At 48.1% G+C, this 14,299-nt stretch overlaps 1 protein-coding gene across 1 annotated transcript in view; it reads left to right on the top strand.

Moving 5' to 3' along the window:
- Positions 1–14,299, top strand: part of LOC311055072 (axin-2-like) — a 39,524-nt gene that overhangs the window by 14,341 nt on the left and 10,884 nt on the right. Inside the window, exons 5-9 of the mRNA XM_084071156.1 lie at positions 10,180–10,320; positions 11,161–11,711; positions 12,270–12,473; positions 12,738–12,977; positions 13,955–14,110. Of these exons, the coding sequence (XP_083927282.1) occupies positions 10,180–10,320; positions 11,161–11,711; positions 12,270–12,473; positions 12,738–12,977; positions 13,955–14,110 (1,292 nt within the window). The remainder of the gene's footprint in view (positions 1–10,179; positions 10,321–11,160; positions 11,712–12,269; positions 12,474–12,737; positions 12,978–13,954; positions 14,111–14,299) is intronic.

Genomic DNA, 14,299 nt, shown 5'->3' with positions numbered 1-14,299 from the left:
GTGCGTCGTACATATATGCTTGGTCATACTACAGTGTCACACAAACATAGCCGATCATAGTGATGTGACACCTTTTGCGCTTGTAGATCGGCTATTTTTGCTAATTTTTTATTTGAATCCTTTAAAATAACACGTATGAGGTTTATATACATATATATATACATATATATATATATGTATATGTATATATATATATATATGTATATATATATATGTATACTGTATATAAGCGGTCCCACAGGACTCACTGACAGGGTGGTGTTGAGCACAGGGACCCCACAGTGGTCCCTCTACATTCCTATAGAGTCCCTATGGAGTCTGGAGGCTGTTGGTGGCCCCCGGTGACGGTGAGGTCACACGCCTCTCGTTGTATGTCACTTTTAACCAGTGGTGGAAAAAGTGCATGCTTTACTTAAAGTTAAAGTATCAATACTGCAATGTAGAATTGCTCTGTTACAAGTAAAGGTCTGGAATTCCTTGAGTAAAAGTACACAAGTATTGGTATCAAAATGGTATATAGAGTGTTTGTTCAGTAAAAGGAGTCTCCATGTCTCTCCAGCTCTTTATTAAACAGAAAAAGCATTTTCAGTTCTCTCTCCAGTCCCGATTGGCTTAAATGTTGTCACCTACCTGAACATGTACTATATTCTGTTTACTAAAGAGCTGGAGAGACCCCTGTGACTGAACAAACGCTCTGTAGCAATGATTATAGTACTCTAACCCTTTTAACCAAAAAAAACAACAACCTTACCCTACCTTTAATGAGCTATGCTAAAAAGGATAACACAAAAAAAATAATCCTTTGGGGCTTCCATTGTTCCATTGTGGCCCTATGTGTAATTCAATTCAATTCATCATGAATGGTCATCAACAACACGACGAGGGCATTCCGCTCGTTGTTGAAATGGAACAGGGGGATTGGTCTATATTATTAACCCGTTCTCTGCCACTCGTCCTCCTCCAGGTCGTACAGGAGAGGGGACCCCCCGGTGGTCCCTGTGTACCACGTGCCCCCCTTCGCCCCGACCTCCAGCACCAATGACAGCGAGGTGTCCAGCGACGCCCTGACGGACGACTCCATGTCCGTGACCGACAGCAGTGTGTAAGTAGGACCCCCTGTTTGTTATGCATTAGACCATGGACCCCGTCCACCCCCCTCGAGGACCCCCTGTTTACTATGCATTAGATTAGACCATGGACCCCCCCCCCTCCCATAACTCAGAGAGTGTACAAATGGCACCAGAATGTAGACTTAGAATGTAGACTTGTACTCTTGTAGACTTGTAGACTTGTACTTGTACTCTTGTAGACTTGTACACTTTTACACTTGTACTTATATTCTTGTAGGCTTGTACACTCTCAGAGTTACAGAGGATCCATTTGGTTCCTAATCCATTTATAATTTACATCCCGGAAAGAAGCCCCCCCCCCCCCCCTCAAGACAAGGACCTGGGGGTCCCCGCTGCTCGGACCACACTTTGAAAACCAGGCTGAAACCAGAAGGCCGTTGGTGGGCCATCTGTACGCGTATACGCGTACATACAGTCTGGTGTTTGCACAGTTGCTGTTTATCTTGGGTTTTATTTTAGCGCATGAGAATCGGAAGCGCTGTGGGTAGATATAAAGATCAGATGTCAGCTGCTGGTGTCAATTGTCGGGCCGGCGGATTATATCCGTATAAAGCCTCAAACCCCTTCCCCACCCAATAACACCCACTCCCCCTATCCGCCCCAACCCCGCCCCCCACCCACTCATCCGGATGAGGATCTTTAGTCAGTGGTGTAAAGTAACTGTACTTACGTACCCATTTTCAATACTTTTATTTCATTTCTACTCCAAATATTATACCTTTACTCCACTACAATTATACGAAAACCTCTAGTTACTAGTTACTTTGCAGATACAAATGATTATAGAACATACATTAACCACTTTAGCCCTGTTTTATACGTAAGCCATTTGAAAATAGCCGATCTACAAGCTCACAACGCGTCGCATTGCGACGCGTCGTGAGCTTGTAGATCTGCTATTTTCAAACATTTTTGTACGTTTACTTTTGGTACTTTAAGTATTATTTTGATGCTTATACGTTTGCACTTTTACTCAAGTAACATTCTGAACACAGGCATTTCATTTGTAACAGAGTACCTCTACATTGTGGTATTTCATACTTTTTACTTAAGTACAAAATGTCAGTACTGTGTAGTTCTGTGCACCAGCAGGCCTGAATCCATACAATAAGTATAAAGATAAACACATATATCAAAATGCAGAGAGACAGATTAGGAAGGCAAGAACCTAGCATCAGTCTAAACGATATAATATCGAACAATAATAATCAGTACATTTAAACTATGCAAACTATAGGATGCATGGTAAACAAACAAATTAACCTATAGCATCTGTCTAGATAACATGCTATCTAAATGATATTTTAACCTTTGCATATAGACCGTATGGTCATCAAGGCTATAGGTCAAGCAGGGACGTGCAGGGGGATTTGGAGAGGGCAGGGGCTGTAATTTCAAAAGGGCACCTTTTGAAAATGTCCCCCCGAACATTACCTTACTTTTAGGCCTCAAAACCCCCCCAAAATCCGAAAAGGTATCATTTCGTGCTTAACACATTAAACGCCAAGAACGTAGTCCTACGGTCCATTAAATACAACTGTTAAGCGCCGAGACCGTAGTGCTATGGTCCGGGTGCTTTTTCCTTTTTTTCTATTATTATTATTTTTTTCAATTTTCTACACAGACCATTTTCAGTGTAACACCACCGGAACGGAACTATTTGCGATCCGGTTTTGCCATTCCCGTCGGCCTCCATTCTAAAGCGCGCACAAAAACGCCATTTTCTCCCTTGTAGTTTTTTCTCCTCGGTCATCACTGTTTAACATAAACCGTTCTAACTACAACATGGATGCCCCGTTTGACACGTGGTCTGCACTAGTAGACACAGGGACATGATGTTTACAAACAGTGCATCGCGCATTCTTAAGGATTTTAATGGCCATTGTCGCCCGTTTTTCATTAATAACACGGGATAGGAATATTGCACGGCGACAAACTACCTGAGGAAAGTTCACTGTGAGCTGCATCCAACACACCCACTGCCAGGGTTATACCTTACCGGTAGGCCGCTTATAGGGGCAGTTAAAATTTCTTTTTGGGGTTTTTTCATTTTTTTTTCTCAGTCTGGAGAGGGCACTTTTTAACCCATTAAGACCTGGAACTGTGTCATTTTTAGATTTGAGCTAAAAAGCATTATTTTACACTTTGGGCTATTCAAAAATAGCAGATATACAAGCTCATAGCGCGGCACCGAGTGCCGCGCTATGAGCTTGTAGATCTGCTATTTTTGAAAAATCGTGAAAATGTGTGCAAATCTTTGAATATATATATATTTTTTAAAGCGAACATTTTTAACTCAAATCTTTGCTTCGGGGGGTCCCTGGAACTAAATATTTTGATGGGGGTCCGCGGCCAAATACATATAATTTTGGGGGTCCTTGACATGAAAAAGATTGAGCACCACTGATATAGAAACATACGTTTTTCAGAATACTGTTGAGATTTAGGAGACAATTAGAATCGGCTTCAGGTCTCCCGACGGATAAAAGGGCAGGGGCTCAAGCCCCCTTTCATGTCTGTGTGCACGTGCCTGTATAGACTGTATTTGGTCATCAAGGCTTTAGGTCAAGTGCTACGGGCTAAAAGGTGCGTTTGGCCCTGCGTACGTGCCCGACTGCCCGTGTCCTGGTCCTCAGGCCCGTGCTGTACGTGCAAAGTGCCAAGGATCACCTGGTGTGATTGTTTGCTGTCCATGTGACGAGGCGCCATGAAGTCACCGCGGCCGTCTCAAGGCCAGCGGAGGGTCAGCTGTTTGTTAGAGAGACTACAGGAACCTCCTGGCAGGCAGTCTCTCTCTCTCTCTCTCTCTCTCTCTCTCCACACAGCCCGCTTACAACACCGCCACCAGTGTTGCCAGATTTTGCGAGAGAAACAAGCGACCACGTCTATGAAAACAAGGCCAAAATAAGTGACTATAGGCTCATATGAGCACTTTCGCTTGTAGATCAGATATTTTAAAACCATATGTTGAAAAAGAATTGACATTTTAACAACACAAATCTTGTATGCAGGGGTTCACTGGCACAAAATATTTTCAGATGGGGTTAGTCTACAGACAAATTCATTTATTAATTTAGGGGGTCCTTGACATGGAAATGTTTGAGAAAAACTGGTTTAAACAACATTAGGAAACAAGCCCAAATAAGCAACTACACTTTATAGACAAGCCCCCCAAAAAAAACGCAACCCACACACTACCAATATTTACAAGCGACTTTACAGGACAACAAGCCCCAAAGTCGCTTACAATAAGCGGACATGGCAACGTTGAACTCCACATGTCAAGGTCTGCCGGGATGATGTCAGTGCAAACAGGGCAACCATGACCAAGACACTGATGTAGCTTTTTACAGCGGCCATAGAGGTATATGAGGGGCCATAAAGTGGGTCTCTCTGGTCGGGCGTATCTCTAGACTTAACCCTGCTTCAAAGAGGGACCCGGGGTCCTGATTGCCCCGCGCCGCACGGCATGGCACGGCACGCACTTTGACCCACACCGCGGCCCCAACCCCGCCCCCCTGAGTCACAGGGAAATAAAAGAAAACTTGCCTCACTTCCTGGTTACTCCATGGCCTTGATCGAAATTATCTGCTTCTCTCTCTCTCTCTCTCTCTCTTTCTCTCTCTCTCTCTCTCTCTCTCTCTCTCTCTCTCTCTCTCTCTCTCTCTCTCTCTCTCTCTCTCCCTCTCTCTTTAGGTCAGTTAAAAGGGCCTGGAAACATTTGAATCTCATTTACAGATAAAGAAAATAATAGCAAAGGGAGAAAAAAAAGGGGGGGGGGTTGGGTGGGAAGAGAGAGAACGAGAGAAAGAGAGAGAGAGATGTGGTTGTGTGTGGGTGGGTGGGTGGGGTGGGGTGTGGGGGGGGGTGCTTATATCTTATTTATGGATTTGCTTGGACGCTAGGGAATGCAGCTGCGCAGACTTCAAACATTACCTTATCTTACAAACCAGCCTTTTGATGTGTGGAGATCAGAGGCTGGCTGCGCTCTGCAGCGGCTTGCCAAATGAAGATTGGAGCGGAGGGGGGAGGGAGGGGGAGGGGGGCGGAGCTTATGCGCATGACTGTGGCATTTCAAAGCAAACAGTGTTAAAGCTGCTCCTCGTCAGTGAGTGAGGCTGCATGGCGGGTCAACCAGGAAACGGGCTGTTTAGCTGGAAGAAAAGACAGTGATTTACTCTGTCAAAGAGCTCCGGGTTGAAGGTCTCAGCGTTTTGACGTATAGGCTCTTTCTAACCATGCACCGTGTGGGCACTGTGTGGGCTCTCATGCACCGTGTGGGCACCGTGTGGGCCCTCATGCACTGTTTGGGCACCGTGTGGGCTTTTGTGGCAGGGACCCCCCAGAAGAGAAGGGTTTTGTTAAAAACTTCAAAATTGTCCAATGTTTTTCAAACGCTTTCAAGATTTTTCAAAAATGTTCAAAAATAGCACATGTACAAGCTTGTAGATCTGCTGTTTTTGAGAACCGTGGTTCTAAACCACCGCTCTAAATCCTAAGAGCTTTCTGAAAGACGTATGTGAACCCTGAATGTGAACCCTGAGCCTGAACCCAGCCCCTTGGGTTGCTTTTCTTCCACTGTTTGCACTGTCATGGTTGCAGAGGGTCCGGGCCCCGTCCTCCCACTGGGCCCAAAGCTAAAGAAGATCTACAAGCTCACAATGCGTCGCGATGCGATGCATTGTTAGCTTGTAGATCTGCTATTTTCAAATGGCCGAAATGTATATAGAGCTCAAGTGGTATGTTTTGTAATAATAATCAAAATCTACAAAGTAACTAGTAACTACAGTTTTCAAATAATTGTAGTGGAGTAAATAGTACAATATTTGCCTCTGAGATGTAGTGGAGTTGAAGTGAAAGTACTGAAAACTGGAAATGCTCCAATAAAGTAAAAATACCTCAAAAGTGTACTTAAGTAAATGTACTTAGTTACTTTACGCCACTGCTCTAAACATCAGAAAACATCACACTAAAACGAACAACTGCAGTCAAGATGGCCATTCAAAGACCCGTCTCTCAATGGACCTCTTATGTTCTCCAATTAAGCCTTTAAAACAAGATGAAAAAGGCCCAAATAGATGGAATTAATAAATTGGATTTCTTCACGTTAGGAGCGTTCTCTTGATCTAGCAGATGTCCGCCCAACAAGGTACTTCCCAGGCAGAGATCTGTTGCGACTTTAATTGAGGCCTGTTGATTGGTTAATTGATTGTTTGTGTGGTTTCCATGACAGCGATGGCATCCCACCCTACAAGCTGGGCTCCAAGAAGCAGATCCAGAGAGATATGCAGAGGAACATGAGGATGAACAGCCAGGTGTCCCTGCCGGCCTTCCCTGTAAGTGCACGTTACTCTCACTCACTCTCACACACACACGCACACGCACACACACACACACACACACACACACACACACACACACACACACACACACACACACACACACACACACACACACACACACACACACACACACACAGTTTGAGAACCACTGATATTATAGCAGGTTTTTTCAAGACATTTTTTTAGAAGACATTTGTAGAATACCCAGAAGCAAAGATTTGAGTTACAAATGTTCGCTTTAAAAATATATATTCTATTATATATATATATTCAAAGATTTGCACCAATTTTAAAAAATGTAAAAAAAATAGCAGATTTACAAGCTTGTAGCGCTGCTCTCAGTGCGTGTTGTGAGCTTATAGATCTGCTATTTTCGGTGTACGACACTGGCGTTCAACTAAGTATAAATCAGGGCATAACTTGTGGACACACACACACACACACACACACACACACACACACACACACACACACACACACACACACACACACACACACACACACACACACACACACACACACACACACACACGACACACCCTCAGAAGTGTGTTTTCTCTTTAAGTTTTTTCTCTTTAAGGCGGGGGTCCCACAGTGTATAATTTCCATGCCCCTCTCTGTTCCCAATCTCTCTGTTGGTTCCATGAATAGTAGCAGAAAGAAACGGTATATATTCTCCATTCAACAACAAACCAACAAAGATCTGAAGGCTAAAAGCAGATGTCAAAGAGACACACACACACGCACACACACACACACACACGCACACGCACACGCACACGCACATGCACACTCTCAGCACACACACACAGGCATACACGCACGCAAGCACACACACACACACACACACGCACACTCTCGATACCTTTGGTGTCACCTACACCCCCATTAGGTTTCCTTGAAGTCTGCGGGAGATGGCGGGGCTATGGGGGGAGGAGGGGGTGGGGGGGTGTGTCTCTAAGCTGTTTATCACCGCACAGCGCTCTGAACACACCAGGGTGTTCCTACCCCGCCGATGCTGTAAATATGGAGAATAGGGAAAAAGATGGAGAAGATCTACGGCCTGCTTTATCCCTCAGGCTCTGAAATCAGCCAGGCTCCCCCACACACACACACACACACACACACACACACACACACACACACACACACATTATGTGCGTGCGTGCGCGCACACCCACACATACACACATGCATAAACACACCCACACATACAGACACACACACACACAGACACACACACTCTCTCGCAGCGCTTTGATCAGAGAGAATGGAGAAACTGGAGACAAACACAGAGGGAAGGGACCCTTCTGAGCTGCCCCCTCTACACCTCACCAACCACCCTCCCTCCCCTCCCCTCCTCCTGCCTCTCCTCTCCTCCTGTTCTCTCTCCTCTCCTCTCCTCTCCTCTCCTCTCCTCTCCTCTCCTCTCCTCTCCTCTCCTCTCCTCTCCTCTCCTTTCCTCTCCTCTCCTCTCCTCTCCTCTCCTCTCCTCTCCTCTCCTCTCCTCTCCTTTCCTCTCCTTTCCTCTCCTCTCCTCTCCTCTCCTCTCCTCTCCTCTCCTCTCCTCTCCTCTCCTCTCCTCTCCTCTCCTCTCCTCTCCTCTCCTCTCCTTTCCTCTCCTTTCCTCTCCTCTCCTCTCCTCTCCTCTCCTCTCCTCTCCTCTCCTCTCCTCTCCTCTCCTCTCCTCTCCTCTCCTCTCCTCTCCTCTCCTCTCCTCTCCTTTCCTCTCCTCTCCTCTCCTCTCCTCTCCTCTCCTCTCCTCTCCTCTCCTCTCTCAGCCAGCAGCCCTTCCACTAAAAGCGAGGGATGTGACAGTTAGAGCGCTCTGTGGGGTCAGATGGGGGGAGGGGGGGGGGCAGGAAAGGGGAATGTGTGGTTCTTTTTGGGGGGGGGGGGGGGGGGCGGGGGTCTTTCAGGAGAAGAGAAGCTTGTTAAAACACAACTTTATGAAACATGCAGCCAGGCTGGCTTGTGTTACTGAGCGGGAACAAGGAAGGGAAGTAGAGAAGGAAAAAAAAGTTTGGCTTCTCTTTCCTGCAGTTTGGCCTTTTTTTTCTTTTCTCTTCTCTTTCTTTCTCTATCTTTCTTGAATTATTTCGCTTTTTATTTTCTCTCTCTCTCTCTCTCTCTCTCTCTCTCTCTCTCTCTCTCTCTCTCTCTCTCTCTCTCTCGTCTTGTTTTCGTTTCCCCTCAGAATGTTTTGGCGACGGCTGCCATACGTTCCCATGATGCACCAGGGCCCCAGGCAGCATCAAGCACATCCTCTGTCTCTCTCTCTCTCTCTCTCTCTCTCTCTCTCTCTCTCTCTCTCTCTGTGTCTCTCTCTCCTCTTCCCTTCATCCTCACTACAAAGGGATGGGATGAACAAAAAAGAATAGGGAAAAATCAAGAAAACCTCAGTGCAAAAATGCAAATGATAAAAGACTGTGTGTGTGCGCGCGCGCGCGTGTGTGTGTGCGCGCGCGCGTGTGTGTGTGTGTGTGCGCGTGCACTGTCACTTTACTGCTACCTCAAAGGTGCCCAGCATGTGACGAAGGAGAGAGGGGGGGGGCAGAAATAAATTACCTTGACTCCTCTGATCTCCTGCCCTATTTGACTCCTTTATCTCGCTCCTCCAAGCCTCTCCTCTTCTCTTCCCCATCCCTCTCTCTTTCTCTCTTTCTACTGCCCCCCCCCTCCCCTCTGCACCCCAAACATCCTGCCATCTCCCCATCGCAAACTTCTCTGTTCCTTTAATCCACCCCGCACCCACCCACTCTCCTTTTTCTTCCGCCCCCCTGTCGATATGTGACTTTCATTCCTAGACGTAAAGCCACCATCCACCCCCCTCCCTCTCGCTGCGCGGCCCCCCCTTCTCTCCGGCGAGTGTTTGATATTTGACAACTAAGCGCGCCTTTGAAGTGAGCAGACTTCAGAGGCGCCTGCTGATGATGATGATGATGACAGAGAGAGAGCCTTACCCTTACCCAGCATGACCCACTGCCACCCTCCCTCCCTCCCCATCCCCAGCTCCACTCCCCCCCCCCATCTCCATCAACCATCCGCGTCATCCCAAAACCTGTACCCGCCCACTTGTGCAAAAGACACGCTGTGATTGGCCAGTAAGCCACTTTGAGTGGCAGTTAGTGCAAACGCTCTCGCCAAAAAATCTACGATTCTGTGCCTGTCCATATGTAACCCGAACGGTGCTGAGTAGGCTCAAGCGAACTTGAGCCACGAGAGGCACCACCGAGCAAGCTAAAGCGAGCGAGTTGCCGTGCCGAACTTTGCGAAGTCCCATCCAGGTCTGTCTATCACCGTCTATCAACCAATCGTATTGACGCGTCTACATTACGTGTAGTAGCTGCGCCAGCAGTAGTTCTTTTGTATACTATTCAACCATGATGAATCGTAAAAGAACTACAACGCAATAAGCGCTTCTCGATGGCGCCACATCCGGTCTCACCAAGATCCCGCCGTCGATTGGTTGGCACACGCCGCGGTGCGGAGTAGCCCCGCCCCCTGAGCGATCCCAGATGGAGGCTGGATTGTGACCTGTGAAGTCGCGGCCTGAAAAGTCTGGGAACCCTTGCATTAGGAGGACTGGCATGGCGGTTGCTGGACAGGGTAGAGCGCACACACACACAGGGTGGGGTCTTAATGGATCCCATCAGTTCAGGTGATCTTGTGACTATACTAACGGCTAATTGGTCTCCTCCCTGCAGAGGACCCGGCGGCCCCCTAAGGACATGGTGCCCGTGGACCCCTCCATGTTCGCAGCCCAGCTCATCTCCAGACTGGAGAGGCTGAAGAGAGAGAGAGACACCATGAGCTCTCTGGAGGAGAGGCTACAGCAGATCCAAGAGGTATGAGAGAGTCTATACCTCTACCTCTGTCCCTTCTAGAGTCTACCTCTACCTCTGTCCCTTCTAGGTTCAGTCCAGGGGTCTTCAACGTTTTCAGGCCAAGGACCCCCTAGCTGAGAGAGAGATAAAGCAGGGACCCACTCTATATTGTATAAAATTGTGTTTCAGATTAAAAACTTTTTTTTACTTAGGCTGCCCCTTTTTCCCTCTACACCTATAGCCTCTTTGCCAAAAATAGCCGATCTAAAAGCTCTCAACGCCTCGCAGCGCGAGGCGTTGAGAGCTTGTAGATCTGCTATTTTTGGCTAAAGTTCTCCTCCGAAAAAGGGGATGCTAGGGTTCAAGTGGTTAAGGTAAAAGAAAGAAATGTCACACAAAGATTTGGCGGACCCCCTGTAGTTGCTCTGAGGACCCCCTAGGGGTCCCGGACCCCCTGTTGAAGACCTAGAAGGGAGTGTGTGCCCGCACAGATGTACCCACACAACACAATGTACCCACACAACACAGATGTACCCACACAACACAAATGTAACCACACAACACAGATGTACCCACACAACACAAATGTACCCACACAACACAATGTACCCACACAACACAATGTAACCACACAACACAGATGTACCCACACAACACAATGTACCCACACAACACAAATGTACCCACACAACACAATGTACCCACACAACACAGATGTACCCACACAACACAATGTACCCACACAACACCATGTACCCACACAACACAGATGTACCCACACAACACCATGTACCCACACAACACAAGTCGTGCCGGCAGAAGTTCCTCGTCAGATATTCTAAACTTTTTCTATCTCGGCAGGAGGAGGAAAGAGACGAGTCGGAGGCGGGCAGCGGCGGCGCCCCCCAGCTCTCCCACCACCACCACCACCACCCGCTGCAGGCTCTCCTTCCCGGCTCGTCGGACCACGAGGACAACGCCCAGGCCATCCTGGACGAGCATCTCTCCCGGGTCCTCAAGACCCCCGGCTGCCAGTCGCCGGTCGCCGCCGTGGCGCGCTGCCACTCGCCGCCCCGCTCCGGGTCCCCCGAGCGCAGCAGGCCCTTCCCCCGGGGGCCCGGTCCGGCCCCACAGGGCCCCGCCGGCGGCAGGACCCTGGTGAGCAGGCAGAGCACCAAGCACATCCACCACCACTACATCCACCACCACGCCAGCCCCAAGAGCCAGGAGCAGATCGAGAGGGAGGCCACCCTCAGGGTGCAGGGCGTCCTCTGCCCCCCCGCCGGCGCCCAGTGCCAGCCCTCCTCCTCCTCCTCCTCCTGTGGCCCACCGTACCAGCGGAGCCGCAGCCTGGGCAGGGAGATGGGCGGGGGCGTGGCCCAGCTCGACAGCAGCAGCAACAGCAGCATGGGGTCAGTTCACTTCACTTTCACCGTGCAATGTTTTATTTTGGTCATCAGTTCACTATGCAAACAATATACTCCATGCGCATAAAAACAACAACACCTATAATAAATATTACATAGTTATGACCAAAAGAGGTATAGGCTGAAGCTAACTATCTTATTCTGCCTACCCTTTCAGCATAAAGTACATACATGACAAATAAAGAAAACAATTTAAGTCTCCAAAAAGTTTTAAAAATAACAGGAGAAGAAAAAAATATACAGAAAAACAGAAATGAAGGTTTTTGCTTCATAATCCATAATATATTTATATAATAACAATGCATGTTGTTCTACATGTTCTACATGTAAATACATGATTTTTTATTATTTATTTGATTTTCAATTTTGTATCTTTATTTTATTTTCTTTGTTCTTCATGATCCATAATATATATTATATAATAATTATAATAAGGTTGAAGTTCCACCTTCAACCTCACAACTCTGAAGTCTCTTGCTCGATAGAGTCGCTCTCTAGGATGTCCTGTTGAACGTTTTTTCCTCTCCTCCCTTTCCCGCTCAGTCGTTCCAGTTCTCTGTCGAGGCACGGCGGCACCACAGCGTGTCGTTCCGGAGCGGAGGACGTGGTGACGGAGGGGGGCTGCGGCGGCCAGGACGGCGCCCCCCCGCCGCCCCTCCAGCTGCCCACCGACACGGCCGACCGCTCGCAGAACGTCTGGCAGTGGATCCTGGAGAGCGAGCGCCAGGGCCGCCACAAGTCTCACAGGTACGGTATAGGGAAGCTAGTGGCGTCTATCTGTAGTCCTTCTTCTGGGTCCTCACAGGACTACAAATCCCATCATCATCATCATCATCGTCGTATTGTACATCAAAATGTACTAAAAAGTAAAAAAGTACAGGGAATTACTTAGTTACTTTCCACTACTGGTAGCAAGCTAGTAACATTTGTAGTCCTTCTGGTACCTCACAGGACTACAAATCCCATCATCATGGGACCTCTCTAACCTCTCTCTATCGTCCCCCCCCTCAGCACCCAGAGCACCAAGAAGTCGTTCGGCGGCAGCTCGTCGGCCCAGACCCACACGTGGGGCGGCGGGGGCAGCTGTGGGCACCTGCGCGGCCACCAGCCCGCCCACCCCTTCATCCAGGACCCCGCCATGCCCCCCCTGCCTCCCCCCAACACCCTGGCCCAGCTGGAGGAGGCCTGCCGCAGGCTGGAGGAGGTCTCCACCACCACCACCACCACCACTACCAAGACCCCCAAGCAGAGGTAACGACCGGGGTCCCAAACCTTTCTGAAGTTCGTTTGCCTGTTTTCCATTTCAGACTGATGTAGAGCGTGCCAACGTGTCGTCACCACGGGGGGGGGGCGTGGCATAGTAGAGCAGACATGTTTGTTTTGGGCAATGTTAAGTCAACCTGGTTTATACCCCTCAAAGATGTCCGCCGCTACCAAAAGACACTTGTTGACGCCCCTTCAGGATTTTTGGCACGCTCTATACATCAGTGTTGATTCAGTCGACTAAAACTATAACGAAAAATGTCCGTCGACTACCTTTTTTCACTGACGAAAACTAAATAAAAGCAAAGTAAAAACTAAGCTACGATGTCTAAACCCAAGACTAAATATATTGACAATTCCGTCAATAAATAAAAACTAGACTAAAATGTTAGTGAGTGACTAGTGGAGCAGAGATCCTGTAGAACTAAAAGACAAGTCATTTTATGGTTGGTTGTGCTCGGGGGTTGCGCTCTGAAAATAGCAGATCTACAAGCTCAAAACATGTCGTTGTTTTTGTGAGCTTGTAGATCGGGTATTTTCAGCATGCAACCAAGTGTAAAATCAGCCATTATGACGCCATCAAGGCACCGCCAACATACATTTTAGTTGACTAAATCTACTGTAGATTTAGTCGACTATAATCTGATGATATTTAGTCAATTAAAACTAGACAAAGACTAAAACATTTCAGATGACTAAAATATGACTAAAACTAAATCAAAATTTGCTGTCAAAGTCAACACTGAGTCATGTGATCAGAACATGGACGCTGCATGGTGTTCATATGGTTAATGAGTCATGTGATCAGAACATGGACGCTGCATGGTGTTCATAGGGTTAATGGAGTCATGTGATCAGAACATGGACGCTGCATGGTGTTCATAGGGTTAATGGAGTCATGTGATCAGAACATGGACGCTGCATGGTGTTCATAGGGTTAATGGAGTCATGTGATCTCTCCCCAGACATTCCACCTCCAGCCTCCTCCAGAGAGAGAAGATCCACCAATCAGTGCCTGTGCAGAGCAGCGGGGGCTCCGCCCCTCCGTCCCCAGCAGCCAATCCCGGCCCGGCGGGCCTCCTCCTCCTCGCCACCGCCGCCACCGGCCTCCAATCAGAAGAGTACGATGCCCCGCCCTCCTTCTCCTCTCCACCTCTCTGCTCCTCCTCCATCTCCTCCTCCTCCTTCTCTCAGTGTACTTCTACCCTTTTAACTCTTCACCTCCCAACACACACACGCACACGCACTCACACACACACACACACACACGCACACGCACACGCACACTCACACACACACACACGCACACG

Source organism: Gymnoscopelus microlampas (assembly GCF_963454915.1).
Source record: "Gymnoscopelus microlampas genome assembly, chromosome: 11".
NCBI lineage: Eukaryota > Metazoa > Chordata > Actinopteri > Myctophiformes > Myctophidae > Gymnoscopelus > Gymnoscopelus microlampas.
This window is presented reverse-complemented; position numbering and strand designations above follow the sequence as displayed.